Source organism: Pogoniulus pusillus, chromosome 8, assembly GCF_015220805.1.
Source record: "Pogoniulus pusillus isolate bPogPus1 chromosome 8, bPogPus1.pri, whole genome shotgun sequence".
Classification (NCBI taxonomy): Eukaryota; Metazoa; Chordata; class Aves; order Piciformes; family Lybiidae; genus Pogoniulus; species Pogoniulus pusillus.
Window position 1 is genome coordinate 18963199 of NC_087271.1, and position 26621 is coordinate 18989819.

The 26621-nt window shown below is 48.8% G+C and overlaps 1 protein-coding gene across 2 annotated transcripts; it reads left to right on the forward strand.

The window, feature by feature from the left end:
- Positions 1-548: 548 nt before the first annotated feature.
- LRRC40 (leucine rich repeat containing 40) lies at positions 549-25900 on the forward strand. Of its 2 annotated transcripts, XM_064147488.1 has the most exons (15): positions 549-717; positions 1875-2056; positions 4809-4882; positions 6089-6218; positions 6666-6789; positions 7778-7920; positions 9359-9531; positions 10174-10264; positions 11281-11326; positions 14214-14322; positions 16950-17057; positions 20871-20981; positions 23432-23509; positions 24656-24841; positions 25537-25900. In XM_064147488.1, exons 1-15 carry the CDS (start codon positions 567-569, stop codon positions 25640-25642), a joined length of 1812 nt encoding a protein of 603 aa, XP_064003558.1. In that variant the 5' UTR covers positions 549-566; the 3' UTR covers positions 25643-25900. The 2 variants fall into 2 exon arrangements, with proteins under 2 accessions (XP_064003558.1, XP_064003559.1); XM_064147489.1 differs by lacking the exon at positions 16950-17057.
- The last annotated feature ends 721 nt before the right edge of the window (positions 25901-26621 follow it).

A 26621-nucleotide genomic window follows, 5' to 3' on the forward strand; every position in this document is an offset into this window, starting at 1 on the left:
GGACGTGGCACTTGGTGCCATGGTCTAGCCTTGAGCTCTGTGGTAAAGGGTTTGACTTGATGATCTGTGAGGTCTCTTCCAACCCTGATGATACTGTGATACTGTGTGACTATCCATCCAGCTCCTGGTCCACCTGTCACAGACATGTTTCTCCGCTTTAGTGCCCAGGATGCCATGTTGGACACTGCTGAATGCCCATTTTCACTTCGTGCACAGGAGCAAGATGAACTCTTTGGCTCTTTGGTTTTGCAGCACCTGGAAGCAAAACCCCCTCGGGGAAACGCAAACCTGGGGGAAATGCTTGGACCCCCGCGGCACTGGGGTGACCCTCTCCGGTACGGGGGAAGGGTTTGCCGCCCGTCCCCACTCCCTTTTCTGGGCACCATTTCGGCGTCGTCGCTCCCCCGCTGCAGCGCCGGGCGGGAAATGGCGCCTCCTGCCGCCGGGTCTGGAAACCGAGGCGCTGCCGCCTGCCTCCCACCAGCCTGTGGGGCCGGGCCAGGCCCCGCCCGCCCGGCGGGCCGCGGGGCGGCTCCGGGGCGGCTCCGGGGCGGCTCCGGCCAGGGATGGCGGCGGCGCGGAGGGCGCGGGCTGGCGATCCCCGTGCTGGCTTCAGGCAACCGGCAGCGGAGCTGGGCCCTGCCGTGCCGCAGGGGCTGATCCGGGCGGCTCGGAAGAGCGGGCAGTTAAACCTGGCCGGACGTAACCTGACCGAGGGTGAGCACCGGGAACCGGCCCCGGGAGGGAACCTGCTGTCCCTAGAGCGGGGCCGCGCTGCCCTCTGCGCTCCCCGCTAGCTGCTGGTTGCACCCTGCGTTCCGCGCACCTCAGCCGCGCTGAGCCGGGGCGGGAAGCGGCGCTGCTGCCGCGGAGCGCTGGGCCGGCTGCCAGAGCACTTCTCCAGCGGGGAGGAACCTGGGCGAGGATGGCCGAGCCTGTGCGGGGCCCTGGGCTGTCCTGGGAGCCACAGGGCTTGTCCGCAGCCGGAACGGGGCCGGAGGAGGCCACAGCAGTGCTGGGAGGGCTGGAAGCGCTCTGCTGTGAGGCCAGGCTGAGAGCATTGGGGCTGTTCAGCCCAGAGAGGAGCAGGTTCCAGCGAGACGGTCCGGTGGTGTCTCGGTGCATCAAGGGGCCAGTAAGAAAGCTGGGATAGACCTTTGAGCAGGGTCTGTTGTGACAGGACAAGGGGTGATGGTTTGAACTCCAAGAGGGAATTTCAAGCCGGAGAGAAGGAAGAAATGTTTTACACTGAGGGCGATGAGAGCTCGGCCCAGGTCTCCCAGAGAGATGGTAGCTGCCCCATCCCTGGAACTATTCCTGGTCAGGGTGTTTGAGGCCCTGAGCAACCTGCTTTAGCTGCAGCTGTGCCTGCTGACTGGATGGACCTTGAAAGGTCCATTCTCACTCAAACCACGTTTTATGAGCAGGGGCTGCGTTTGCAGGTGGTTGCTGGCCCATTTAATGGACTTGGTGTTTTTCATGTGCCTGGAGTTTAGACTTGTCCTGGCAGAACAGGAGCAGCACCGATCAAAGCTGCAACAGTGAATGCTCCCTGCTATCTGTTTGCAGATCAACTTGCTTTTCACTGTTGCTGGCAGATTTGCATCTGCTTGTTATTGCCAGCTCTGGAAAAACGCATCTAGAAATACAGCTGACTCTGTGTGTGTGTGTGTGTGTGTGTGTGTGTGTTAAAAGCACTTTGGGACTTGGCTTAATGCCCGTGGTGGTGTTGGGTGGATGGATTCAACCATTGAGTCATTGAACTCAGTGGTCTTACAAGATGCCTTTTCCAGCCTAAACAATTCTGATTCCAGGACACTGGAAGTTTTAAAGTACCTGAGGGATTTAGCTGACATTTGTGTGTTTGTCTGTAGTGCCTCTGCATGTGTGGAGGATAAATTTGGATACTCCAGAGGAAGCTCATCAGAATCTCTCCTTTGGGGCTGCGGATCGTTGGTGGGAGCAAACAGACCTGACCAAGCTGATACTTGCCTCAAACAAACTGCAGTGTCTTTCTGAGGATGTCAAGCTCCTGCCTGCACTCACTGTTCTGGATGTAAGTAAGGATCCATTTTAGGAAGGACTGTACTTTTCTCTGCAGCAGGTGGGAAAACGTGGAATTACAGAATTGTTGGGGTTGGAAAAAGACCTCTAAGACCATCAGGTCCAACCATCAACCCAAGTTAACACCCATTAAGCCACATCCCCAAGTACCATGTTCACATGTTTCTTGAGCATCTCCAGGTATGGTGACTCCACCACTGGCTTGGGCAGCCTGTTCCAGTGCCTGCTCACTCTTGCAGGAAATAAATTGTTCCTAATCTTCAATGTAAACCTCTCCTGGTACAATTTCAGGCCATTTAATCTCTTTTTGTCATGAGAAGAAGAGACCAACGTGCAGTTGTAGGGCACAGTGAGGTCTCTATTCATCCTCTTGCAGGCTAAACAACCCCAGTTCCTCCAGCTGCTCCTAATAAGACTTGTTCTTCACATCCTTCACCAGCTTTGTTGCCCTTCTCTGGCCATGCTTCCAGTATTTCCTATCTAAATTAGGTGATACCTCATGAAGCAGCACCCCTTTTGGCAGGGATAAAAGGGCCCTTGAACACACTGGCAGGTGTTCCCATCACCAAAGACCCAAGGAGTAGTCAGCAATGCCATCGCTGGAACTCTGGGTGGTGATCTGGATCTTTACCTCTTCTCTCTCTCATTTTCTGTCTCACTTTTCTCATGGGCACATCAGATATACACAGAAGTTTAGCAAGGCAGTTAGCAATGAAATCTCTTTTTGTATGGATTTATGGTGTCAATCTCCTTAATTAGATCCAGCCAAATCTGAGTCACTCCATTTTCCATCCTCCCTCTTTGGTCAAGCAGGATGTGTGATAACTGCACTTGTGTACAAAACTGTTCTGTGAGGTCAGAAATTATTTCTGTGGTAGGGAAAGACAATCTCCAAGGTGAAAACTAATGACTGCATTTAAATTACAGCTTGCAGCCATAATGGTGTCAAATGAGACTGCTTAATCCATGTGAAAATTTGTACAGTTAGAAGCAGAAACTTCACCTGGCTTGAGATAACAATTTGTAAAAGCCTCTGGCGGCCAAGCAGCTTAATAGAGTAAAAATCCGAACCACATCATAGTCATCTGCTACTCTGACATGGCTTGGCACAGTCAGGATCTCACCTCATACTGAGTGAAGCTGGTTTTAACTTAGTTACAAAACAAGACAGTGCTTTATCCACTCTGATGTAAGAGATCTGGGTTTTACTCTGTTTGTCTTGTTAGGGATTCTCAGACATTTCCTCTATGCACATTCAGTGCTTCTCAAAACATTTTTTGTATTTATTCCTGTCCTTTTTACAGTTTTACAAGTGAGCAAAAAGAAGTTAAACAGAGGAGCTCAGCCTAAGTGAGGAGGCCTAGACAGCACCTAAGTGAGGAGGCCTAGACAGTGACCATCAACTCCCTATCCTAGCTAACCAGGGGGCCACTAGGCCCCTTAGCCTTTGGTCTGCTTCACCCAGCAATGCTAGGAGGAGGATCCCTCTGCCCAGTTGGGCACTGACTTAGGCTTCTGCCTCTCTTGGGGCAAATTATAACGGGGAGTGGGCAGGGAGAGCAAAGTGGCCACACCTGGGGTGGGAGGAGACTCCAACAGAGCCCAGGTACTGTGGGTTTGAGAGGAGAAAAGGGGAAAATGCAGTGTGGAGTGGGAAAGGGGCAGATAGGGTGGAAAAGGGGAAGTGGTGCTGAAAGTAGGAGGCTGGAGAGGACGGTAGGGGGGAAAAGGAAGGAGATGGAGAGGAAAAGAGGAGGATGTTGGAAAATAGGAATATGGAAAGAAAGGGAGGAAGATGTGGGGCAGGAATAGGAGATGGAGAAGAAAGGAGGGAGATGGGGGAGAAGGGAGATAAACTAAAATAATAATAAACCCAAAAACTGGACTGTGGTGGTAGCATTGAAATGACCCTTTCATGATCAACCCTTTGTCATTTCTGCTTGGAATAGTAACCAGATACCTCCACTGGCTCACTGTTGGCTGAAGAAGAAGTCACACCTGTCTAAGAGGAAAAAGTGAGGAAATAAAGATAAACACTAGGAAATGAAAAAGAATCATAAATTATATATTCATAAAGTGTGAGGTCTTTCAGCAAGTTCTCCATGGGCCAGCATGGGCCCCTGTAGCCAAGAGGGCCAATGGCATCCTGGGGTGCATCAAGAAAAGTATGGCCAGCAGCTCTAGGGAGGTTATTCTCCCCCTCTACTCTGTCCTTCTGAGGCCACACCTACAATACTGTGTCCGGTTTGAGGCTCCCCAGTTTGAGACAGACAGGGATCTGCTGGAGACAGTCACAAGGATGATTAGGGGTCTTGAGCATCTTCCCTATGAAGAGAGCCTGAGGGCCCTGGGGCTGTTTACTCTGGAGAAGAGAAGGCTGAGAGGGGATCTGATCAATGTCTGTCAATATTTGAGGGGTGGGTGTCAGGTGGCTGGGGCAAATCTCTTTCTGGTGGTCAGCAGCAATAAGACAAGGAGCTATGGATACAAACTGGAACAAAGAAGGTTTCACCTCAACATGAGGAGAAACTTCTTTACAGTGAGGGTGCTGGAGCTCTGGAGCAGGCTGCCCAGAGAGGTTGTGCATTCTCCTTCTCTGGAGACTTTCCAAACCCACCTACTTGCATTCCTGTGCAGACTACCCTTGGTGATCTTGCTTTGGCAGGGAGGTTGGACTCGATGATCTCTGGACGTCACTTCCAGCCTCTAATGATCTGTGATTCTGTAAATCTTCTGTTTTCCAGGTGCATGATAATCAACTGAGGTCACTTCCCTCTGCTTTGGGGCAATTAGAAAATCTTCAGAAACTTAATCTCAGGTAGGTGCATGTCACAAAGTAGGAACAGAAGAAATCCTGTGGTGACTTCCATGATGTGAATAAGAGATTGCAGATATCATCTTTCAGAAAAGCTGTTTTCATTTCTTTAACCAAAGAACATTAGGATAGTGAGAACCACAGCTTTTGGATCAAAACTGATACTCAAAAGTCTTGGAAGGTGAAAACACTGATGTTTAGAGTGATCATGTGAAGGAAATCTCTACATTTGCTTCAGGATGGATCCTGAAGTAGAGAGATACTTTCTGTCATGAGTAATGTCACTGAAAATGTCTACTCTGCTTTAATGAGACTGCAGCAGGAGTACTGGATCCAGTTCTGAGCTTCTTGGTTCAAGAGAGGCAAGGAGCTGCTGGAGAGAGTCCAGTGGAGGCTACAAAGATGCTGAGGGGCCTGGAGCATCTCTCTGGAGCAGAAAGGCTGAGAGCCCTGGGGCTGCTGAGCCTGCAGAAGAGCAGCCCCAGAGGGGCTCTGAGCAATGCTCAGCAGGAGCTAAAGGACCTGTGGGGGTCAAGAGGGTGGGGCCAGACTTCTCAGTAGTACCCAGAGACAGGACAAGGGACAACAGGCACAAGCTGGAACCCAGGAGGTTCCATTTGAAGAGGAGAAACTTCTCTGTTGTGAGGGTGCTGGAGCCCTGGAGCAGGCTGCCCAGAGTCTGTCTGGAGAGATTCCAGACCTCCCTGGCTTTTATGATGCTGGGCAAGCTGCTGTGGGTGCCCCTGAGGGTTGGACTGGATGATCTCCAGAGTTTACTTCCAATGCCTACCATGCTGGTTTCTAGGAATCTCCATGTGATTCAGTGAAATGAATATATGGATCTCACTCAGGCTGGAAAGTTCATAACGATTTGTGTACTGGAATCACTTAGTAAGTTTGTGCAGGACAGAGAGGTGGTGCTGAAGCCTCTCACTGCAGATGTCCCTCCCTATGAGTCTGTAGCAGCACAGAAGATGCAGTCTCATGCTGGATGAGCTCGGTTCATGCTCAAGTGTCTAAATAGTTTGTTCTCCAACAGGCCACATGTGGCTGAGATAACCCAGCTGAGGCAAGTGTTGCAGCTCTTGTTTGGTCACCATCCTGTGTAACAGAAGTGTTCTCTGTGCAGTTGTGTGCTTAAACCAAGTCAGTAATTTGCCTTTCCCCTCCTCCCTCCCCCCCGCTTTGTGTTCCATGTTTTCCTAACAGCCACAACAAACTGGAAAGTATCCCAGAAGAGCTGTTGCAGTTGTCACGTTTGAAGAGCCTTCTACTTCAGCACAATGAGCTGAGCTGCTTGCCTGATGGATTTGGACAGCTTGTCAATTTGGAGGAATTAGTAAATTACAACTTTTTGATGATTTCTTTGTGCAGGAAGAAGGATTTATCCATTATTTGCTAGTGCTTGTTAAACCAGACTAACTTAGAATCATGGAGTTGCTTGGGTTGGAAATGATCTTGAAGGTCAGTGAGTCTAACACCACCATGTCATTAAGTCATGTCTCAGAGTGCCATGTCTAGAGAGGCAGAGCTGATATTCTGATGACTCCTGTAGGTTATCTGTTATCACTTGGTGGGTTTGGAGCTAAATGTTTTAAGCAAACCCAAATCCCTGTGATCTGCCAGTCGTGGGAGACTTTCTTCTAGTCACATCTCTATCAGGGAGATCCTGAAGGTATCAGCCCTCTGATGCTAATGTTCTGCCAGTAATTAAAGTGGTGTTACTCAGGGGATATTTTTAAAATCTCTTTCTCACCTCTCTTTTTTCCTCTCTTTTAATCTTCAGGATCTCTCCAACAACCACCTCACAGATATCCCCACAAGTTTTGCTCTGCTCATTAACTTAGTGCGACTCAATTTGGCTTCTAATCAGCTCAAGAACCTGCCTGCAGATATCAGCACCATGAAAAGTAAATGAGTTTGCTCAGACAATTCAGTTCCATGAAACAGCCAGTTCTGGAGTGCAGAGACCACACTGCTTGGCAGGCAGGCTTAGAAAAGCAGAGTCTCGAAGGGTTAATGTTGTCTCCAGAGTATGAGTTCACAATGACTCAGAAAATGAGCTCCAGTTACAGTACATCAAACTTGAGTCCTCTTATCACACAATCCCAGCATGGTGGGGGTTGGAAAGGGCCTCTGGAGATATTCCAGTCCAAGCTCTCTAAAGCAGGGGCACCCACAGCAGCTTGCCTAGCAGCACAGTGCCCAGCTGGGGTTGGAAGATCTCCAGACAAGGAAACTCCACAACCTCTCTGGGCAGCCTGCTCCAGGGCTCCAGCACCCTCACAACAAAGCAGTTTCTCCTGTTCAGATGGAACCTCCTGGTTTCCAATTAGTGCCCACTCCCCCTTGTTCTGTGCCTGGGCACCACTGAGAAGAGTCTGGCCTCATCCTCTTGCCCCTCCAGGTTCCTTAGCTCTTGCTGAGCATTGATCACATCCCCTCTGGGGCTGCACTTCTGCAGGCTCAACAGCCATAGGGCTCTCAGCCTTTCTGCTTTACAGAGCTGCTCCAGGCCCCTTAGCATATTTGTAGCCTCCCCTGTGCTCTCTCCAGTAGTTCCCTGTCTCTCTTGAGCTGGGGAGCCCAGAACTGGACCCAGTACTCCATCTGTGCCTTCATTAGAGCAGAGCTGGAGGAGAACCTTCCTTGCCCTGCTGACCACACTTCACTGTGCACACCAGGAGACCATTCCAGCATATTCTGTGAAGAATAAAGCAGAAGCAGGTGCCTTCTTTTCAGAAACGTTGCTGCTACCTGATTTGATTTCTCCCAAAATTCTCTTTGACAAGCTGTTAGGTTTCTCTTAAAACTTGAGATATTTATGCTTCTGGAGAAAAGTAATTTCATCTGCTCTCTTTTTTGTTCTATTTTGCTGCTGCACACTGACATCTCCAGGCTTAAGGCAATTGGATTGCACTAAGAACTACCTGGAAACTGTCCCTTCAAAATTAGCAACGATGGCATCTCTGGAACAGCTTTACCTGAGGAAAAATAAACTCCGTGCCTTGCCAGAATTTCCCTCCTGCAGGCTGCTGAAGGTAAGGCTGCAAATGGCTGGGGACTGGAAACCTGTTTGCTGTTAATTGTGCAATAATTACTGCTATTTGATTTTTTTGTAATGAAGCACAGTGATGTGAAATAATAATTCTTTGTGTAGAGCCCTACCCCCATTTGCTGTCCACAGTGGCCAGTCTTAAATTCACTTTTGTCAAGGGCCGGGGTAGGACTGGCTGCCAAACAAGTGCCAGAGGCTCTCTAAGAACCTTCTGCTCCTTCAAGGGAAGAGAAAGGGGAGAAGGGAGAGAGCCTGATAGTCTGGGAAAGAAACTGAGCCATCTGGGATGGAAAGAAGAGCAATGCCATGGAATAGAGACACAGACACAAACCAGTATGCAAACTAACCCCTGATGGCAGTGATGCTAGGGGCGGACACTGGGCAAGTCCCAGCCTGGACTCAGCAGCAGATGAGAAGTGAATTCGGAAGCTGGATTCTGGGTCTGGATTCAGGAGCAGCAGGATAGGGATGGAATCAGAAGGGGCAGAGCCCTTCTGGGACACTGCCCAGGGAAGAAGCAGCTTGACCCTTGTGATCATTAGAATCATGGAACTGTTTTGGCTGGAAAAGACCTGTAAGATCTTCAAGTCCAGCCAACAGCCTAAGAACACCATGGCCATTAAACCATGTTCCAAGTGCCATGTCCACACAGTACTTGAACACCTCCTGTTCCAATGCCTGCCCACTCTTGCAGGAAAGAAATTGTCCCTAATATCCAATCTGAACCTCCCCTGGCACCATTTCAGGCCTCTTCCTCTCACCTGCTACTAGGAAAAAGAGCCCAACCTCCACGGGGTTCCAGCCTCCTTTCAGGGGGTTGTAGAGAGCCAGCAGGTGACTTCTCAGCTGTCTTTTCTCCAGGCTCAACAGCCCAAGTTCCCTCAGCTGCTCCTCACCAGATCTGTTCTGCACCACCTTTGCCCTTCTCTGGACCTGCTCCAGTCCCTCTATATCCTTCATGCAGTGAGGGCCCCAAATGTAAACCCAGTGGTATCACCAATGCCTGGTACAGGCATGCTGATCCCTCAGCTGTCTCCTGTAGATGCCATCCATGGGCTGCAATCCTTTGTTGGGCAGTTGAGGGTCCCCTGTCCTGGCCACTTCTCCCTGCAGGTGCCACTTCTGCCTCCAGCGTGAGGCACAAGCTGTTGCAATGCCCTTGGTGTGGGCAGAGGCTTTCTGCAGCCCAGCTCAGGCAGAGCCTCTCCTCATCACCTTCTCACTGCTGGCAGCAGCCCCTGGCTGCAGAAATCCACCCTGAACTGCAGATAGTGCTGGCCCTGAGGAGGGGCTGAGCTCAGGAGCCACAGCTCTCAGCAGAACTGATTCTGCTCGAGCTCAGACCAGGACAATTTTTGTGCCACCTTTTCAAATTGGTTTTATCAGAGCAGATAATTGTGGGTGATCTCTTGTTTCTGCAGGAGTTACACGCTGGTGAAAATCAGATTGAGGTTTTAAATTCAGAGAATCTGAAGCATCTGAATTCTCTCTCTGTGCTGGAACTTCGAGACAACAAGATAAAATCCATTCCTGATGAAATTACTCTGCTTCAGAAGCTGGAGAGACTTGACCTTGCCAACAATGATATCAGTAGGTAATGTTAGAAACTGCGTTATGTCTGTGACGAGGCCTGGCTAATGGCATCTAATGACAGCTAAGTCTCTAGCTGCACTGTTTCACTTTGTAAAGTGTAATGAAATAAGAACTCTATCAGAAAATGAAGGAGCCCCTTCTGCATTGGCTAATTACTTTATCTTAAGGGGGCCTACCAGAAATCTGGGGAGAGACCTTTTAGGCTGTCAGGTAGTGCTAGGACTGGGGGGAATGGAACAAAGCTAGAAATGGGTAGACTTAGACTGGATGTGAGGAAGAAGTTCTTCAGCATGAGGGTGGTGAGAGCCTGGAAGGGGTTGCCCAGGGAGGTGGTGGTGGAAGCCTCATCCCTGGAGGTGTTTAAGGCCAGACTGGATGAGGCTCTGGCCAGCCTGATCTAGTGTGAGGTGTCCCTGCCCATGGCAGAGGGTTTGGAGCTAGATGATCCTTGTGGTCCCTTCCAACCCTGACTGATTCTGTGATTCTGCTGTGGTCTGACTGTGCCTTTCTTTTACCTGTCATGTTCTGGGTCTTTTTTTTTTCGGCTCTTGGAGCTTCAGAACTCCAAAACCATCTGACAAAGCATTGCAAAGTCTTCAGAGGTTGTTTTGAAGCTGCTCTGAAGAGTTTTTTCCATTTCTAGGTTGCCTTACACATTAGGAAACCTTCCTCAGTTGAAATTCCTGGCACTAGAAGGAAATCCTTTGAGAACCATTCGAAGAGACCTTCTGCAGGTGAGCACTGCAGGCAGCAGATAAAGTTTGGTTTGTTTCACATGTGTGTTAGCCAAATTATGTAGCTGGAGCATTAAAACACCCAAAGGATTTTGTTTTTCATCTCTACTTGCCTGAATTAGGGTTCTGGAGTTCCACTGAGGCCTTGAGCAACCAAGTCCGGCTGAGCAACCAAGTCGAGTTAAGAGGCACCCCTCATGGCAAGGAGGTTGGAGTAGATGATCTGTGAGGTCCCTTCCAGCCTAAGCCATTCTATGAATTTGACAGAGTCCCAGCATGGGGAGGTTGGAAGGGACCTCTGGGGATTATCCAGTCCAAGCAAACTCCTAAAGCAGGGACACCCAGAGCAGGTGTCCAAGGATCACAACGGCCATGTGAATTGGAAACCCCCAGAGAAGGAGACTCCACAACCTTTCTGGGCAGCCTGTTCTAGTGTCTTACCACCCTAGTATCTAATCTAAATCAAGCCTCTGCCAGTTAATTACTCGTAGATTATGTGGATAGTAGCTATATGACCAGTGGATGTTTATGTGAGAGGACTGAAAGTCAAATCCATGGAGGGCCAAACCATTTAAAACCCCAGGAAAATGATGTAAACTGTAGATTTTCCCCCAGACTTTATAATTTTGGGAATAAAAAGTTACCTGAAAACTGAACAATCAGCTTGCTGACCAGATTTTAGTCTCTTCTCCAAAGCACAACTGTGCTACATCTTTTTAAAAGAGAAGATTAAGTTCAGTTGAACTTTTTTCTTTGCTCTTGGATCCAGTTAGTGTAGTTAGAAAGCTAAAAATAGGATCCAAGGTCAGAAACTTTCACCTGAAATAAGTAAATAAAATGGTACATAAACAGGTTCACCTTTTTGTGTGGGAAGCATTAGGTGGATTTTGTAGTCAGCAGTGGTGTGGGCTCCACCTGAGTGACTGGAATTGGCTCTTGTTATCCAGACAGCTACACAAACAGTGGCTGGCAGGTGCTTAGTGTGACCTATTTTGTTGTGTTTTTTTTCTTCACAGAAGGGCACCCAGGAACTTCTGAAATACCTAAGAAGTAAAATCCAAGGTTTGTGCTCTGTTACTGTGCTTATAAAGGGAGTTTAAGAAATAGAAGTAAATTGGAACTTCTGAGGTTGGCTCTTTTAAAGCCAGGTTCTCCCAGTTCTCTTGCAGTGATGAGATTTGGGTGTTCCCCACCCCTCCACACTATAGAAATCACCCAGACTAGACTCAGTCAGCTCTGGAAATATGAATGAAGCTTATATTTACAGCAGCACAGTATACAAGCAGATATTTACAGTACATACAGTTATAGACAGAAATATACAAGGTAAAAGGTAATACAGAAACACAACTCCCCTCCCAGAAACCTGAGTCCCCAGGAGGGGCTCTCAGCCACCCCTGCACCTTCCCCCTGCCCCTCTCAACCTTACCCCAGTCCCAAGGAAGAATGGAGGTTCGGCCAGAGGTTTAAGAGCAAAGTGGATTAGTCCCAAAATGGAGGGTGAGGTTAGGGAGATGCAGCTCAGCCAGCAGCCCAGTGAGATTGATTATCTAATGTTTTTGTTTCTTGTTCCTATACATCTCAGCAAGCCTGTGAGTGAAGTAGACATTACCATTGTTTTCTTTTCACAGCCTGTAATCTAGTTCTTCTTACCAAAACGTTCTAGCCTGCTTCAAACTAGCACATAAGAGTTTTCTTTACACTTTACTTTTATATTCCATTGCTGTTAATTTTTTTACTCCTCAAGTGTCAGAGCTGGGCTGGTCACTAAATGAGTGACAGAAGCTCTCCATGAACCCCTCTGCTTCCTAAAGAATAGGGGACTAGTCAGTACTAAAAAAAGGCAAACAAAAAGTTGCTTGTTGCTTCTCTGCACCCAAGTCACAGCATCCCAGCATGGTGGGGGCTGGAAGGGACCTCTGGAGATCATTCACTCTAACCCTCCTGCTAAAGTACTCACAGCAACTTGCCCAGCATCACAATGCCCAGCTGGGGTTGGAAGCTCTCCAGGTAAAGAGACTCCACAAACTCTCTGGGCAGCCTGCTCCAGGGCTCCAGCACCCTCACAACAGAGAATTTTCTTCTCCTGTTCAGGTGGAACCTGCTGGGTTCCAGTTTGTGTCCATTGCCTCTCGTCCTGTCCCTGGGCACCAGTGGGAAGAGTCTGGCCCCATGATCTTGTCCCCTGCAGGTCCTTTAACTGCTGCTGAGCACTGCTCACATCCCCTCTGGGGCAGCTCTTCTGCAGGCTCAACAACCCCAGGGCTCTCAGCCTTTCCTCCTCACAGAGATCCTTCAGGCCCCTCAGCATCTTTGTAGCCTCCCCTGTACTCTGCAGTAGTTCCTTGTCTCTCTTAGCTGAGAGAGCCGAGAACTGGACCCAGAACCAGATGTGGTCTCACTTGGACAGAGTAGAGTCAGAAGAGGACCTCCCATGACCTGCTTGCCACAGTCTCCTTCCTGCACCCCAGAAGACTATTTGTCTTACTGGCCATGAGGGCACATTGCTGGCCCATGGTTGGCACTCAGGGACATGGTTTAGTGCTCATGGAGCCGTTGGGTAGAGGGTTGCACTTGATGATCCTAGAGTATTATTCCAACCTTAATGACTCTCTGATTCTATGGTATGGATTTCAGGTTGAAACGTGAGCCTCTCATTCCATGACATACTTCAACATTTGGGGTATTGAACTTGTTCTGTTTCCTGAAGAAGACAGTGCTGATGGCAGGGTGTTTTTGATTGTCTTGGCAAAGAGGTGTCAGAATCCTAAAACCTAAAGTAGGGCAAAAATGCCTGAGGTCACCGAGTTCATGCGAAACACAGCATGGAAACGTCGGCATGCCCTTCAGTGGCAATAAAAGTGCTTCCCACTCTTCGTTTAGATGGAGCCTTGGTTAACAGCAGCAGCTTCTGTGGAGAGTGACCTGCGTGGATGGTTGTCCTCGCGGGTTTTCTCTCTCCTGCCAGCGGGTGGCAGTATCAATTTGGTTACTGCGGCAGCCAGGCTTGGAAAGGGCAGGTTCCCATCATATCTGACACAGTATTAACTCGACAGGAATTAAATGGGTGCTAGAGGACAGCCTCAGCAGCTTGTCTGGTGAAGAGGAACAGATAATTGTGGATAATGACATGAGCTGGTGCCTTGCACCTACGGCAGTGCTTAGGGAAGGGACTCGGAGTCACTTTGCTTGGAAAAGCCCTTTCAGGTCATCAAGTCTGAGTCTTCTCTAATTCTGCCAAGGCTGAGGCTAAACCATGCCCCTCAGCACCACATCTATGCCTTTTTAAAAGCCCCCTAAGGATGGGGAGCCTGTTCCAGTGTTTGAGGACCCTTCCAGTGAAGAAGTTCCTTCTCACATCCAACCTAGGCCTCCCATGGTGCAACCTGAGGCCATTTTCTCGTGTCCTATCTCTTGTTCCTGGGAGAAGAGACAAACCCCACTTTGCTCCATCTTCCTTTCAGGAGTTGTAAAGAGCCAGAAGGTCTCCCCTATGGCTTTCTTTTCTCCATAGGGATCTTATTCTACCTGTTCTGGCATCTAAGTTGGAACTAAACCGGTAGCAGCCCTATTTCTGAAAGCTTTAAACTGGAAAAAGGCCTCTTCTATTTTTTTAGCTAATTGTGACCCTTAATAAAGGGGTTAGTAGTTGTGGTTAGGTGCAGTTGTTAGCAGATTTTTATGGATGCTGTTGAATGTCCATGGAGTTTAATAGAATCACAGAATTGGTTGTATTGGAAGGGACCTTCAAGATACAGTTCCAACCCCCATGCTGTGGGCAGGGACCCCTTCCACAAGACCTGCTTGCTCAAGGCCCTATCCAAGCTGATTTTGAAGGCTTCCAGGGTTGGAGCCTCCACAACTCTCCACCATCCCTCTCAGTCACTCCCAATAGCAGATCTGACTACAGCCTGTCATTTGTGTGCTGATGTGTCTCTGTCCTCTCCAGATGATGTCCCTAACCAAAATGAAGAGCCTCCTGTGACAGCCATGACTCTTCCAAGCGAGTTAAGGGTTAACATGCATGCTATAACCACACTGAAGTTACTGGACTATAGGTATGGATTTTGGAATCATGGAGTCATGAAATGGGCTGGGTTGGAAGGGATGTTAAAAACCATCTAGTTCCAACCCCCACCATGGACATCAGACCAGATTGCTCAAGCAGTTGTCCAACCTGGCTTTGAGTGTAGAATGAAGGGATTCACAAAATGGTTTGGGTTGGGAGGGACTTTAAAGATTACAGAATCTCAGAACCATGCAGGTTGGCAAAGCCCCTCAGGATCACCCAACCTAGAACCCTACTTTACAAGACTTACCTTAAACCATAGCCCTGAGCACCACATCCAAACCACTCTTAAACACATCCAGGCTGGCTGACTCCACCACCTCCCTGGGCAGCTCATTCCATTCTCTCCATGAAAAACTTTTTCCTGATGTTCAATCTAAGCCTCCCCAGCCTCAGCTTGAGGCCATTCCCCCTTGTTCTGTCTCCAATTAGTTGTGAGAAGAGCCCAGCAGCAGCCTCTCCACAATGTCCCTTCAGGTAGTTGTAGACAGCAGTGAGGTCTCCTGCCATTGATGAGTCTCTAAACTGTTGAGGCTTCTCAACCCAGTTCACAATTATCATCATGCAGAAGTCATCAGATTAAAGAAGGAACTTCTGTAGGTTCAGAAGAGAGCAGTGTTGGTATTGCTCCAAAAAGACTCTGCAGCCTCTCATGCTTAAGTTCTTCAGCTGGATGCAGGACCTCAGAGGTCCTGCTTAGAGACTTCTGCTTTTCCACTCCACCCCTTAGCCCTAGAAAATGGAGAGGACACTCTTCCAAGTCCTTCTGACCCAAGCAGTGATGGGAAGGAAGAACAGCTCCAATTATTTCATTATGGATCTCATTACAATCATTTCCATATTTAGCAGTCCTAAGAGGTACCTCCTACCTCTGAGCACTTACCAAGAGCCTCCCACTGACCCTGCCAGCACAACACTCTGCATTTAAAGGGTGCTGCGTTTTAAGTGACCTCATTTGAATTTCTTTGTCATCTGAATGTCTGTCAAAGAGTTCACATTTCTTGCATTTCTTTCAGTAGACAGATATATTTTACCTCATGGAACACAGATGTTGGGTTGTCCTCCTTACTCAAGCACTGGTGAGGGCACACCTCAAATCCTGGGTTCAGTTTTGGTCCCTTCATACCAAGAAGGACATTGAGTGGCTGAAGCAGGTCCAGAGAAAGGAGATGAATCTGGTGAAGGGTCTGGAGAACAGGTCTGGTGAGGAGCAGTTGAGGGAACTCTGAGAAGAGCCCAGCAGCAGCCTCTGCACAATGTCCCTTCGGGTAGCTGTAGGCAAATCATCTTACTTCTGACCTCCCACCATGGGCAGGGACATCTACTAGCCCAGGTTGCTCAAGGCCCCATCCAGCCTGGCTTTGAATGCCTCCAGGGAGAGGTCATCCACAGCCTCTTACCTATTCCTAAAATCTGAAGAAAACCTTCCATTTTTCCCCCTTTTCCCCTTCATGGTAGATACCAAACCATCCTGCAGATTATCTTGCTGCGCTTTATTTGTGTGCTCAGGAACAGGCTAGTTTGAATCTCAGGCTTTTCTAAGTGATTCCTTTGCATTATCAAATGTTTCACAGGACCATTCCTTTTAGTGACTAAATCCACTTAATATCTTCAGGGGATTTAGTGCCTCTTAAATTTCTTTACCAATTTTCATTAAGTCTCAGAACATCTTGTAATAGATGAGTCATTTATTGCAGTTATGTCTGAAAATTAACTGAGAATGTAACTTCTTAAATTGAGAAAAGGGAATAAAATCCTGCTTGCTGAGAATCTCAGGGTCAAATAGTCCTGCTGAGAGCTGGGATGTTGCAAGGACCTCATGACTCCATGGCACCAGCACCCTCACAGCAAAGAAGATTTTTCTCTTGTTCAGCTGGTGGAACCTTCTGCATTCCAGTTTGTGTCCCTTGTCTTGTCACTGGGCACCACTGAGAAGAGTCTGCCCCTGTCCTCTTGCCCCCTACAGGTCCTTTATCTCTTGCTGGGCACTGATCGGATCCCCTCTGGGGCTGCTCTTCTACAGGCTCAACAGCCCCAGGGCTCTCAGCCTTTCCTCCTCACAGAGCTGCTCCAGGCCCCTCAGCCGTTTTGGAACCTCCTCTGTACTCTCTCCAGTAGTTCCCTGTCTCTCTTGAGCTGAGTAGCCTATAACTGGACTCAATACTCCAGCCATGGTCTCACTGGGACAGAGTAGAGTCAGAAGATAACCTCCCTTGCCTGCTGCTCACACTCTTCTTTCTGCACCCCAGAAGGCCATGAGGGCACATTGCTGGCTCATGTTAAAGTTGACAATGGTTGGCACTTTGGGACATTTTTTAGTGGTCATGGAGCTGTTGTGTAGAAGGTTGAACTTGATGATCGTAGAGGTCTTTTCCAACCTTTCTGCTTCTATGCTGTGGGTTGTAGATTGAAACCTGAACTTCTGATTCCCTGAGATACATCAGCATTTGTTTTAACTTTCTGTTGATTTTTAACCAGGCCTTAAAACTTCAAGGAGAGCAAATTGCTGATATATAATTATCCATTCTACTGCTTATCTTTCATGCCATCTTGTTAATGAGTAGGAAATGATTAACTTGTTCCTTTCACTCAGCTAAACACTTTTCCTTTGTTCAGTGAGAAGCAGGCAGCTGCCATCCCTGATGAGATGTTCAATGCAGTCCAGAGCCATCCTGTCACCACTGTCAACTTCAGCAAAAATCAACTGCTGGAAATTCCTCCAAGGTACTTTTGTAAAGGATATTCTCCAGTTGTTACTTCTGTGGTTTTTTTTTTTGGTGGTGTTGTCCCTCAGCATTTGGCAGTGTTTCTAAGCTGCTCTATTTGCACACAGCCAGAGGTCTGTGTGTGTGTGGACACAAAGGAAAGTGCAGCTGAGAAGCTGGCTAAGGCGCTTGGGTTTCTAGCACGAGCAGCATGCAGGTGGGCCATGGAATCACAGAATGGGAGGGGCTGCTTGGATTCATTGAATCACAGAATTAACCAGGTTGGAAAAGACCTCTGAGATCATAGAGTCAAACTTATCACCTAACACCTTCTAATTTACTAACCCATAGCAGTAAGTGCCTCATGCAGCCTCCTCTTAAACACCTTCAGGGATGGCGACTCCACCACCTCGCCAGGCAGCCCATTCCAATGCCAATCACTCTTGCTGTGAAGAACTTCTTCCTAGCATCCATCCTAAACCTGCCCCGGCACAGCTTGAGGCTGTGTTCTCTTGTTCTGTCCCTGGGTGCCTGGCAGAAGAGACCAACCCCACCTGGCCACACCCTCCCTTCAGGTAGTTGTAGACAGCAATGAGATCTTCCCTGAGCTTCCTGTTCTCCAGACTAAACACCCCCAGCTCCCTCAGCCTCTCCTCACAGGGCTGTGCCCCAGGCCCCTCCCCAGCCTTGGTGCCCTTTTCTGGACATGTTCAAGCACATCAATATGAGGTTGAGATGGGTTGGGAGTGATCTTAAATCATCTAGTTCCAACCCTCTTCCGTTGGCAGAGACTTCTTTGTCTAGACCAAGCTGCTCAAGGTTCAGGTTCAAGGGGACCTTGGAGATCATCTAGTTCTAACACACCTCTGCCATGGGCTGGGGCACTTTCCCCTAGATGAGGTTGCTCAAGGTCTCATTCAGCCTGGCCTTAAACACCTCCAAGGAGGAGACATCCACAGCCTCCCTGGGCAACCTGTTCTAGTGTCTCATCAAGTTTAGAAGGCACCTTTGGAGATCATCAAATCCAAAAGAGGATCCATTGATTAGCAAGAGAATGGCAGTAAGGAGAAGCTTAGCTGTGCTTCATGGTGCCTGGTTACAGGTTGTTTTCCATCTTGTTTGTATTGAATGAGGGGAGACCGAGGTGACTTCTCCTCATCATGAAGGGCTGTTCTTACCCACAATATGGAATTGTTGTCCCTACAAAGCATTTTTATCTCGAGTATAAAGAGAAGAGTGGCTTCACCACTTTGTTCACAGAATCACAGACTGCATCAGGTTGGAAGGGACCCTCAAATGTCATCTTGTTCCCTGCCCTGCATCAGCAGAAATGCCTCCAACTAGAACAGGTTGCCCACGGCCACATCAAGTTTGACCTTGCATGTCTCCAGGGATGGGACCTCAATCACATCTCTGGGCAACCTCTTTCAGCATTCCAATGCTCTCATTGTGAAGAACTTCCTCCTGATGATGATAACTTTGAGGCTAACTTTGCACTATAGCTGAGCTGCTGCTTAGATTCAGGGGTTAAGTAACCTGTTCTCATCCTTGGACCCAAATGTGCTGGGCTTCGAATGTTTAGCACACAGAGCTTGAAGAGGTAGGACCAGCAGGATGAGTGAGGTGATTCTCCCCTCTAGTGAGACCCCAGCCCAACACAGGAAGGACATGAAACTGTTGGAGAAGGTCTAGAGGAGGCCACAAAAATGGTTGGAGTGCTGGAGCATCTCACCTGTGGGAACAGGATGAGAATGCTCTCTTCTCCAGGATGAATAACCTGAAGGCTCCAAGAAGACCTTAAGGCAGCCTTCCAGTACCTGAAAGGTGCTGCAGGAATGCTGGAGAGGGAGTTTCTGCAAGATGTTGTAGTAGCAGGGTGAGGAGCAATGGCTTGAAGCTGGAAGAAGGGGAGACTGAGATTGGAGATTATGAAGAAATTCTTTTCAGTGAGGGTGGTGAGACACTGGAACAGGTTGCCCAGGGAGGTTATGGATGCCCCCTCCTTGGAGGTGTTCAGGACCAGGTTGAATGAGTGGGAGATGTCCCTGCTCGTGGTGGGGGCTGGAGCTAGCTGATCTTTAAGGTACATTCCAACCCAAGCTGTTCTGTGATTCTGTGATCTCCTCTCTCTTCAATCCAATTTCTGGCAAATCAATGTGTGCAGACAGTGCTGGGGCCTGTTAAGAGGAAGTTGCATTCCCTGGGGATAGCTGTGGGTGTGCAGCTGGTAGGTGCCAGAGTATTCTGTGGCAGTCTAGATGGGAGAGATGAGCATTTTCTCATCTAATTACCTTTTGTTTGCCAGTTTAAAGCAGAGATTTTTATACAGGGATTCAATAAAGTCATTTTTTGACCTGGTAACTATTTGACACCAAACCATCACTAATGTAATTCCCTTTTCCAAGAAGCAGCAGATACTGCCTTCTTGGAATTTAAGGGCAGAACAGTGGAATCAAAACAAAAGATGGAAATAACATAACAGTTTGGGTTTGTTTGCTTCATTGCTAAAGAAGATGGATTGAGTCTTCCTGTTAAAACATGTAATGGTCATCCCTGGAGGTGTTCAAGGCCAGGCTGGATGAGGCTGTCCCTGCCCATGGCAGGGGAGTTGGAACTTGATGGTCTTTAAGGTCCCTTCCAACTTAAACTGTTTTATGAATCTATGATCTGTGTCATAGCTTTGGACTTGATGTGGCCCTGTTCAGCCTGATCTAGTTGGAGGTGTCCCTGCTAATTGCAGGGAGGTTGGACAGGATGACCTTTGAGGGTCTTTCCCAATCTGAGTGCAGTCTGTACATACCTCTGATCTGCTTTTAAGTGAGTAGGACATTTCCTAACCGGTGAGAGAAAATTTCTGCTCCTATCAACTTCAAATAAGTCATCCTGACTATTTTCTTTACTTCAAGTGTGAGACTCCAGGACAGGCAGCTGCCACAGGTGAACTTTTCATTATCTTCACAAAATTGCTTCTGAAATGCCCAAGGAACACAAGAGTGTCCTTGATTTGTAGAGTGGAGCAGGTTTGTTTCAGTAACTGATAGAATGCAAACACAGGCTTTGGCAGCACTGAGGTCACAGCAACCTCCTGCCAAGCGCAGGCTTGGGGCAGAGTGGCTGGAAACTGCTTGGTGGAAAAGAACCTGGGGGTGTTGGCTGACAGTGCCTGAAGATGAGCCAGTGTGTGTACCCAGGTGGCCAAAACCACCAGCATCCTGGCCTTGGTCATCAATAGTGTGGCTAACAGGACAAGGGCAGGAATTGTCCCTCTGTACTTGGCACTGATGAGACCATACCTTGAGTCCTGGATGCAGCTTTGGGTCCCTCATTCCAAAGAGGATGTGGAGGGCCTGGAGCAGGTCCAGAGAAATGCAATGAAGCTGATGAAGTGTCTGGAGAAGAGGGCTGGTGAGGAGGAGCTGAGGGAACTGGAGTTGTTTAGTTTGGAAGAGACTGAGGAGAGACCTTGGGACTCTTTACAATTCCTTGTAAGGAGGTTAGAGCCAGGTGGGGGTTGGTCTCTTCTCCCTAGGAGCAAGAGACAGGACAGGAGGAAACGGCCTCAAGTTGCCCCAGGGGGGAGTTATATTGGGCATGAGGAACAATTTTTTCCCCGTGAGGGTTGTCAATGCCTGACCCAGGCTGCCTAGGGCAGTGGTGGCCTCCCCATCCCTGGAGAGGTTTCAAAGCTGTGCAGCTGTGGTGCTGAGGGCCATGGTTCAGTGGTGCCCTGGCAGTGCTGGGTTAAGACTTGGACTTGATCTGAAAGCTCTTTTCCATGCTAACCAGTGCTGTGCTTCTCAGGTGATAAACTTGTATTCCTCTCGGCTTTCAGGATCACAGAGCTGAAGGAGTCTCTTTGTGATATCAACCTTGGCTTCAATAAGATCTCCTCTGTTTCCTTGGAGTTTTGCATGCTCCACAAGCTGACACATTTGGATATCAGGTTGGTTCCATGTCTGCCATTGGACTTCTGTTCTTAGCAACTTCTTTTGCTGCCATTTTAATGCAGCCATCTGCCACAGCAGGAGAGCAGCACTGAAATAATTCCTGATTTCCCAAAATGCCTCCTTTGACAGCTCAGTGACTGACAGATCCAAAATAGCAAATGGCCTAGATTTAGGAACTGGTTAAAGAAGAAACCATCACCACCACCACCCCCCACCATAAGCGGACCAGCTCTGAGACCTGCTGTGATGAAAGCTCTTGCCTCTCTCAGGAAAAAAAACATTCTTAAAGATGCTAAGTTGCTGTCTAAAAACATCCACCTCCACTCCACCACCACCTCACAAAAGAAATCTCACAGCAAAAAAAAATGCTGGTGGGTAGCTGGAAAGTGGTACGTGAAGGCAGCGATCTGCTGCTGCCTGGAGCTGAAGCTCTCTGGGTATTCTGTTTCATAGATTCATAGAATGGGTTGGGATGGAAGGGACTTCAAAAGTCATCTAATTCCAGGCTGAGCCCTCCAAACCTCTTCTCATAGCAGGGATGCTGCAGTCCCTTCACAGAACCGTAGAATGGTTTGGGTTGGAAGGGGTCTTAAAGTTGAGCTAGTTCCAAGCCCCTGCCATATGCAGGGACACCTCTCACTAGCCCAGGTTGCTCAAGGCCTCATTCAGCCTGGCCTTAAACACCTTCAGGGAGGGGGTAACCACAACCACAACCTCCCTGGACAACCTATTCCAGTGTCTCACCACAATTTAACTGCTTCAGTGTCATTTCACCTTCTTTAACTCCTCAGAAATGCACATTGCATCTGTTCTGGCTCCAGGATTAACTCTCTTGCTTTGTTAGTTTGGGGCTGTCACCACAAAGTAGCAAATCACAGTTAAAGGGAGAGGGTTTTACTTTGGCTTGGTTGAAAGTCATCTGCCTGTGCCTGGACAAAGGCCACTGAAAGGCCATCAAGAAGAAAAGAAATACTGAGGAAAAAAATCTTTCCAGTGAGGGTGGTGAGACGCTGGAACTGGTTGCTCAGGGAGGTTGTGGGTGCCGCCTCCCTGGAGGTGTTCAAGGCCAGGTTCTGAGTGACCTAGATGGAGAGAATTAAGATGGAGAGCTGTGGACAAGGCAAAGCTGGGTGAGGCCTTGAGCAACCTGGAAGCTGTCCCTGCCCATGGCAGGGAGAACAAGGTCATCCTTAAGGTCCCTTTCCAACCTAAAACATTCTGTGATTCTGTGAAGGGACTGGAGCATCTCTTTTATGTGAAGAGGCTGGGAGGGCTTATCCTGGAGCAGAGCGAGCTCAGAATCTCACCCATCTCTACAAACACCTCCAGGGAGGGTGTAGAGGATGGACCCAGGCTCCTCCAGTGGTGCCCAGAACCAGGGGCCGCAGGCACTCAGTGACATGCAGTAGAGTCCCTCTGAACATCAGGACACACTTCTTCACTCTGAGGGTGACTGGGTGCTGGCACAGGTTGCTTAGAGAGGTGTTGGAGCCTCCATCCTTGGAGATACTCAGAACCCAACCAGAGGTGGTCCTGAGCCACTTGCTCTAGGGTGCTGGACTAGATGAACACCAGAGATCCTTGCCAACCTTGACTAGTCAGACATGCAGTGACATAGGAGCTGCTGGTGGAGGAGTTGGGCTGAGGATTGGAGAAAGACATGAGATTGATGAGGGAATGAGGTCAAGTATCACAGGGATTGAGGATTTAAGTTGAGGTCTGGGTGTCTCTTAGTGAGCTGTTTTCCCGTGGTGTCCCACTTGGGCTTTCCTTGCCTTGTCCTTTGTCCTTCCTTGCAGTTAGGAAGCTTCTGAATGGCTTTATGGGCTGGGAAACACTGCAGACAGAGTATCCATGAAGGAGTTTGGGAACGGGGCTGAATGAACTTGGAAGAGGTGTAGAGTGCTCCCTTTGACTGATTGTGGCACCAAGGTGGGGACAGTGCCGTAGAGTCACAGAATTGTTTTGGCTAGAGGAGGCCTTTAAGATCGTCAACCCAGTACCACCTTGCCCATTAAACCTTGTCCCCAGGTGCCATATCCACATATTCCTGTAACACCTTCAGGGATGGTGGCTCCACTGCCTCCCTGGGCAACTCATTCCAAAGCCTGAAAGGAAGAGGACAAGTCTCATCACTGTCTCACACCTCTCTACCTCCAGCACCAGTTTGGTGAGCTTCCCTCTGAAAACCAGAGAGCAGATTTGTGTAGCTCTTAAAGCTTGGAAATCCTTGAGAAGCTTTAGAGGACAGACTCAATGTCCTGCTGGCAGAACCTGGCTGGTGTTAGCAAGAGTCTGGACTTGAGCATGGTCTTGAGCCATTTCTGAAGCATTTCAGTGGTTGAAGATGCTGTGTTGATGCTGATGAACATGTATTATGTCTCTCTGGGTTCTTAACTCCAACTTGGTGGAAGTTAGTGACCCTTTGTCTTCATCTGATCCACAGAAACAACAGTTTGACCTCTTTACCAGAGGAGATGGCAGCACTAAGAAGACTGCAGGTGATCAATTTGGCTTTTAATAGGTGAGCAACTGGTTTAGGTTTATTTTTATGTCCCACAATAAAAAGTGGGATGGATTGAATTTGATTTTCCTGTGCTCTGAAGATGAGTAGAAACATAGGACAAGCACAGCAGCTGTGAGCTTCAAACTCCTGCTTTACACAAGGGCTGGTGTGGTTTTGGGACCTTCTGCCTCTAAAGTTTGAGAGAGACATTGGGAACTGGTTGCAAAACAGGTTAGAACAACCAAAAATGGATCCCAACAGGCCTGCCCTCTGGGATCTGTCATGCAGCAGTTCTGAGGGATGGAGAAATCCAAAGGGAATGATGTCCTTGCGCAGTGTGACCACCAAACAAGTGCCAGAGGTTCTCCTTGAACCTCTCTGCTTCCCAAAGGGAAGAAGGAGAGGGACTGATGGGGTAGGAAAGAAACTAAACCATCTGGGATGGAAAGAAGAACAATGCCAGGGAATAGGGACACAGAGACACAAACCAATATAGAACCTAACCCGTGATGGCACCATGGGCACCACTGATGCTGGGGGCAGGCACTGGGCAAGTTCCAGTGTGGGCTCAGCAGCAGATGGGAACCAGATTGAGGAGCTGGATTCTGGCTCTGGATTCAGGAGCACAGGGATGGACCTGGAAGGCAGAAGGAACAGAGCCCTCTAGGAACACAGGCCAGGGAAGAAGAGGCTTAACCTTGGTGCTCTCTCAGCTGTCTCCTGCAGATGCCATCCATAGTCTGCAATCCCTTGCTGGGCAGTTGAGGGTCCCCTGTCCTGGCCAATCTTCCCCACAGGTGCCACTTCTGCCTTCCTGGTCCTTAAGGTGAGGCACAAGCTGTGGCAGTGCCCTTGGTGTGGGCAGAGGCAAGTCCAAGGCAGAGGCTTTCTACAGCCCAGCCCAGGCAATACCTCTCCCATCTCCCTCTCACTGCTGGCAGCAGCCCCTGGGTGCAGAAATGCTCCCCGCGCTGCAGTCAGTGCTGGCCCTGAGCAGGGGCTTAAGCTCAGTAGCAACAGCTCTCAGCAGAACCAGGTCTGCTCCACCAAAACCAGGACAACCTTAACTAAAGTTAAAATGCTCAGTGCTGTTAGAGGCTGCTGATTTTTTTGCATGCCCAGTTCCTGACTTCTATTGTTGCTCCTCATTTTCCCCTCTTAAAGATTCAAAGTATTTCCCAGCGTCCTGTATCAGCTCCTAGCACTGGAGACAATCGTGCTCAGCAACAACCAGGTTGGGTCCATAGACCCTCTGCAGCTAAAGAAGATGGACAATCTTGGAACACTAGACCTTCAGAACAATGACCTTCTCCAGGTGCCACCAGAACTTGGAAACTGTGAAAGTCTCAGGTGGGTGTGTGAAGGTGTGACCTCTTTATGGGAATTGCTTCTGATTTTTTCAGGGCATATTTTGTCTGAGGGAAAAGTACTAATTAATAACAAACTCATCATGAGTGCTCTTGTGGCCAAGAAGGCCAATGGTCTCCTGGGGTGCATGAAGAAGAGTGTGGCCAGCATGTGAAGAGAGGTTCTCCTTGCCTCTATTCTGCCTTGTGAGGTCATATCTGGACTACTGGGCCCAGTTCTTGGCTCTTCAGTTCAAGAGGGAAAGGAAACTACTGGAGAGAGTCCAGCGGAGGGAGGCTCTGTGAGGAGGAAAGGCTTGAAAGATTTGGGGCTGTTGAGCCTGGAGAAGAGTAGGCTCTGGGGAGACCTTAGAGCAGCCTTCCAGTAGCTGAAGGGAGCTAAAGGAGTTTTTACAAGGGCTTGTAGGGAGAGGATGAGGGGTGATGGCTTTAAGATTGAGGAGGGCAGATCGAGACTGGAGATTAGAAATTCATTCTCTCCAGTGAGGGTGGTGAGACACCGGAACAGGTCGTTCAGGGAGGCTGTGGATGCCCCCTCCCTGGAAGTCTTCAAGGCCAGATTGGATGAAGCTTTGAGCAACCTGATGGGTGTCCCAGCCCGTGGCAAGGGGGTTTGGAACTAGACAATCTTTAAGGTCTTTTCCCACCCGTTCTGTCTCTCTCAATATTTGTTTCCAGGACGCTTCTTCTGGAAGGGAATCCATTCCGCACTCCCCGTGCAGCCATTCTGGCCAAGGGCACAGCAGCAGTGCTGGAGTACCTGAGAAGCAGAATTCCTACTTGATCCTTGGTGGATTTGGGAGTCAAGTATTTTCCTTCCTAACCAAAAATCTTTGTGGTTTCACTGCCTCCCTCCTTCCTTGTCCACTCTTTGTTAGCCATAAAGCATTTCTGATGCTTTCTGCGATCTGCATGCGAAGAAGTCACCTCTGAAATATTTTCCCCTCCAGGCTGCATGTTTCAAGGATGCATTCTGAAACTCCACCAGATATGTTTACAGGTTTTGTAATAAAGAATTGCCACTGGGAGCATTCCCTGGGAACCATGGCAATGGTTTTCTTTTCCTACAGTGAGGTTCATTTTAAAGAGGAATTTGCACACTCTTGAAGCAAAAAGCAGAGGTAAACCCTTTGATTTTTCCAGGCTGCCCAGGGAGGTGGTGGAGTCCCCATCCCTGGGGGTGTTCAAGAAACCTGTGGCCATGGCACTGCGGGACGTAGTTTAATGGCCATGGAGGTGGTGGGTTGATGGTTGGTGTTCATGAACTTAGAGAGCTTTTTCAACCCAAACAGTTCTATAATCTCCTATCAGGTGTTTTGTCTCTTCACTGCTGCCTCCAAAAACTGGCTGCTGCTCTAGGGGGTGACAAAATGCCTCTAAGTTGTGTTGTGATGAGACACTAGAACATGTTGCCCAGGGAGGTTGTGGCTGTCTCCTCCCTGGAGGTGCTCAAGACTATGTTAGTTGGGCTCTTGAGCAACCTGGTGTAGTGGTCTCCCTTCCCCTGGCAGGGGGTTGGACCTAGATGATCTTTTCAGGTCCCTTCCAACTCAACCCATTTTATGATTGATAGATCTCTAGATCATCTCATTCTGAAACCCCTTCAGGGATGTGGTGCAGAGGGCCATGAGCTAGTGCTGACCTGGCAGTGCTGGATCAATGGTTGGACTGGATGATCTTCAAGGTCTTCTCCAACTAAATTCCTTGGTTCTGTGATTCTCCTTTCTCCACCTGTACTTCCTATAGTGCAGCAAAACTTGATG

What these genes read in the sequence shown, in the direction of transcription:
- LRRC40 (XM_064147488.1), top strand. Translation starts at nt 567, where the DNA reads ATGGCGGCGGCGCGGAGGGCGCGGGCTGGCGATCCCCGTGCTGGCTTC. An exon ending in CTTCAGAAACTTAATCTCAG is followed by an intron (nt 4,883 to 6,088) that starts GTAGGTGCATGT and finishes TTTTCCTAACAG; the next exon opens with CCACAACAAACTGGAAAGTA. An exon ending in CCTAAGAAGTAAAATCCAAG is followed by an intron (nt 11,327 to 14,213) that starts GTTTGTGCTCTG and finishes TGTCCTCTCCAG; the next exon opens with ATGATGTCCCTAACCAAAAT.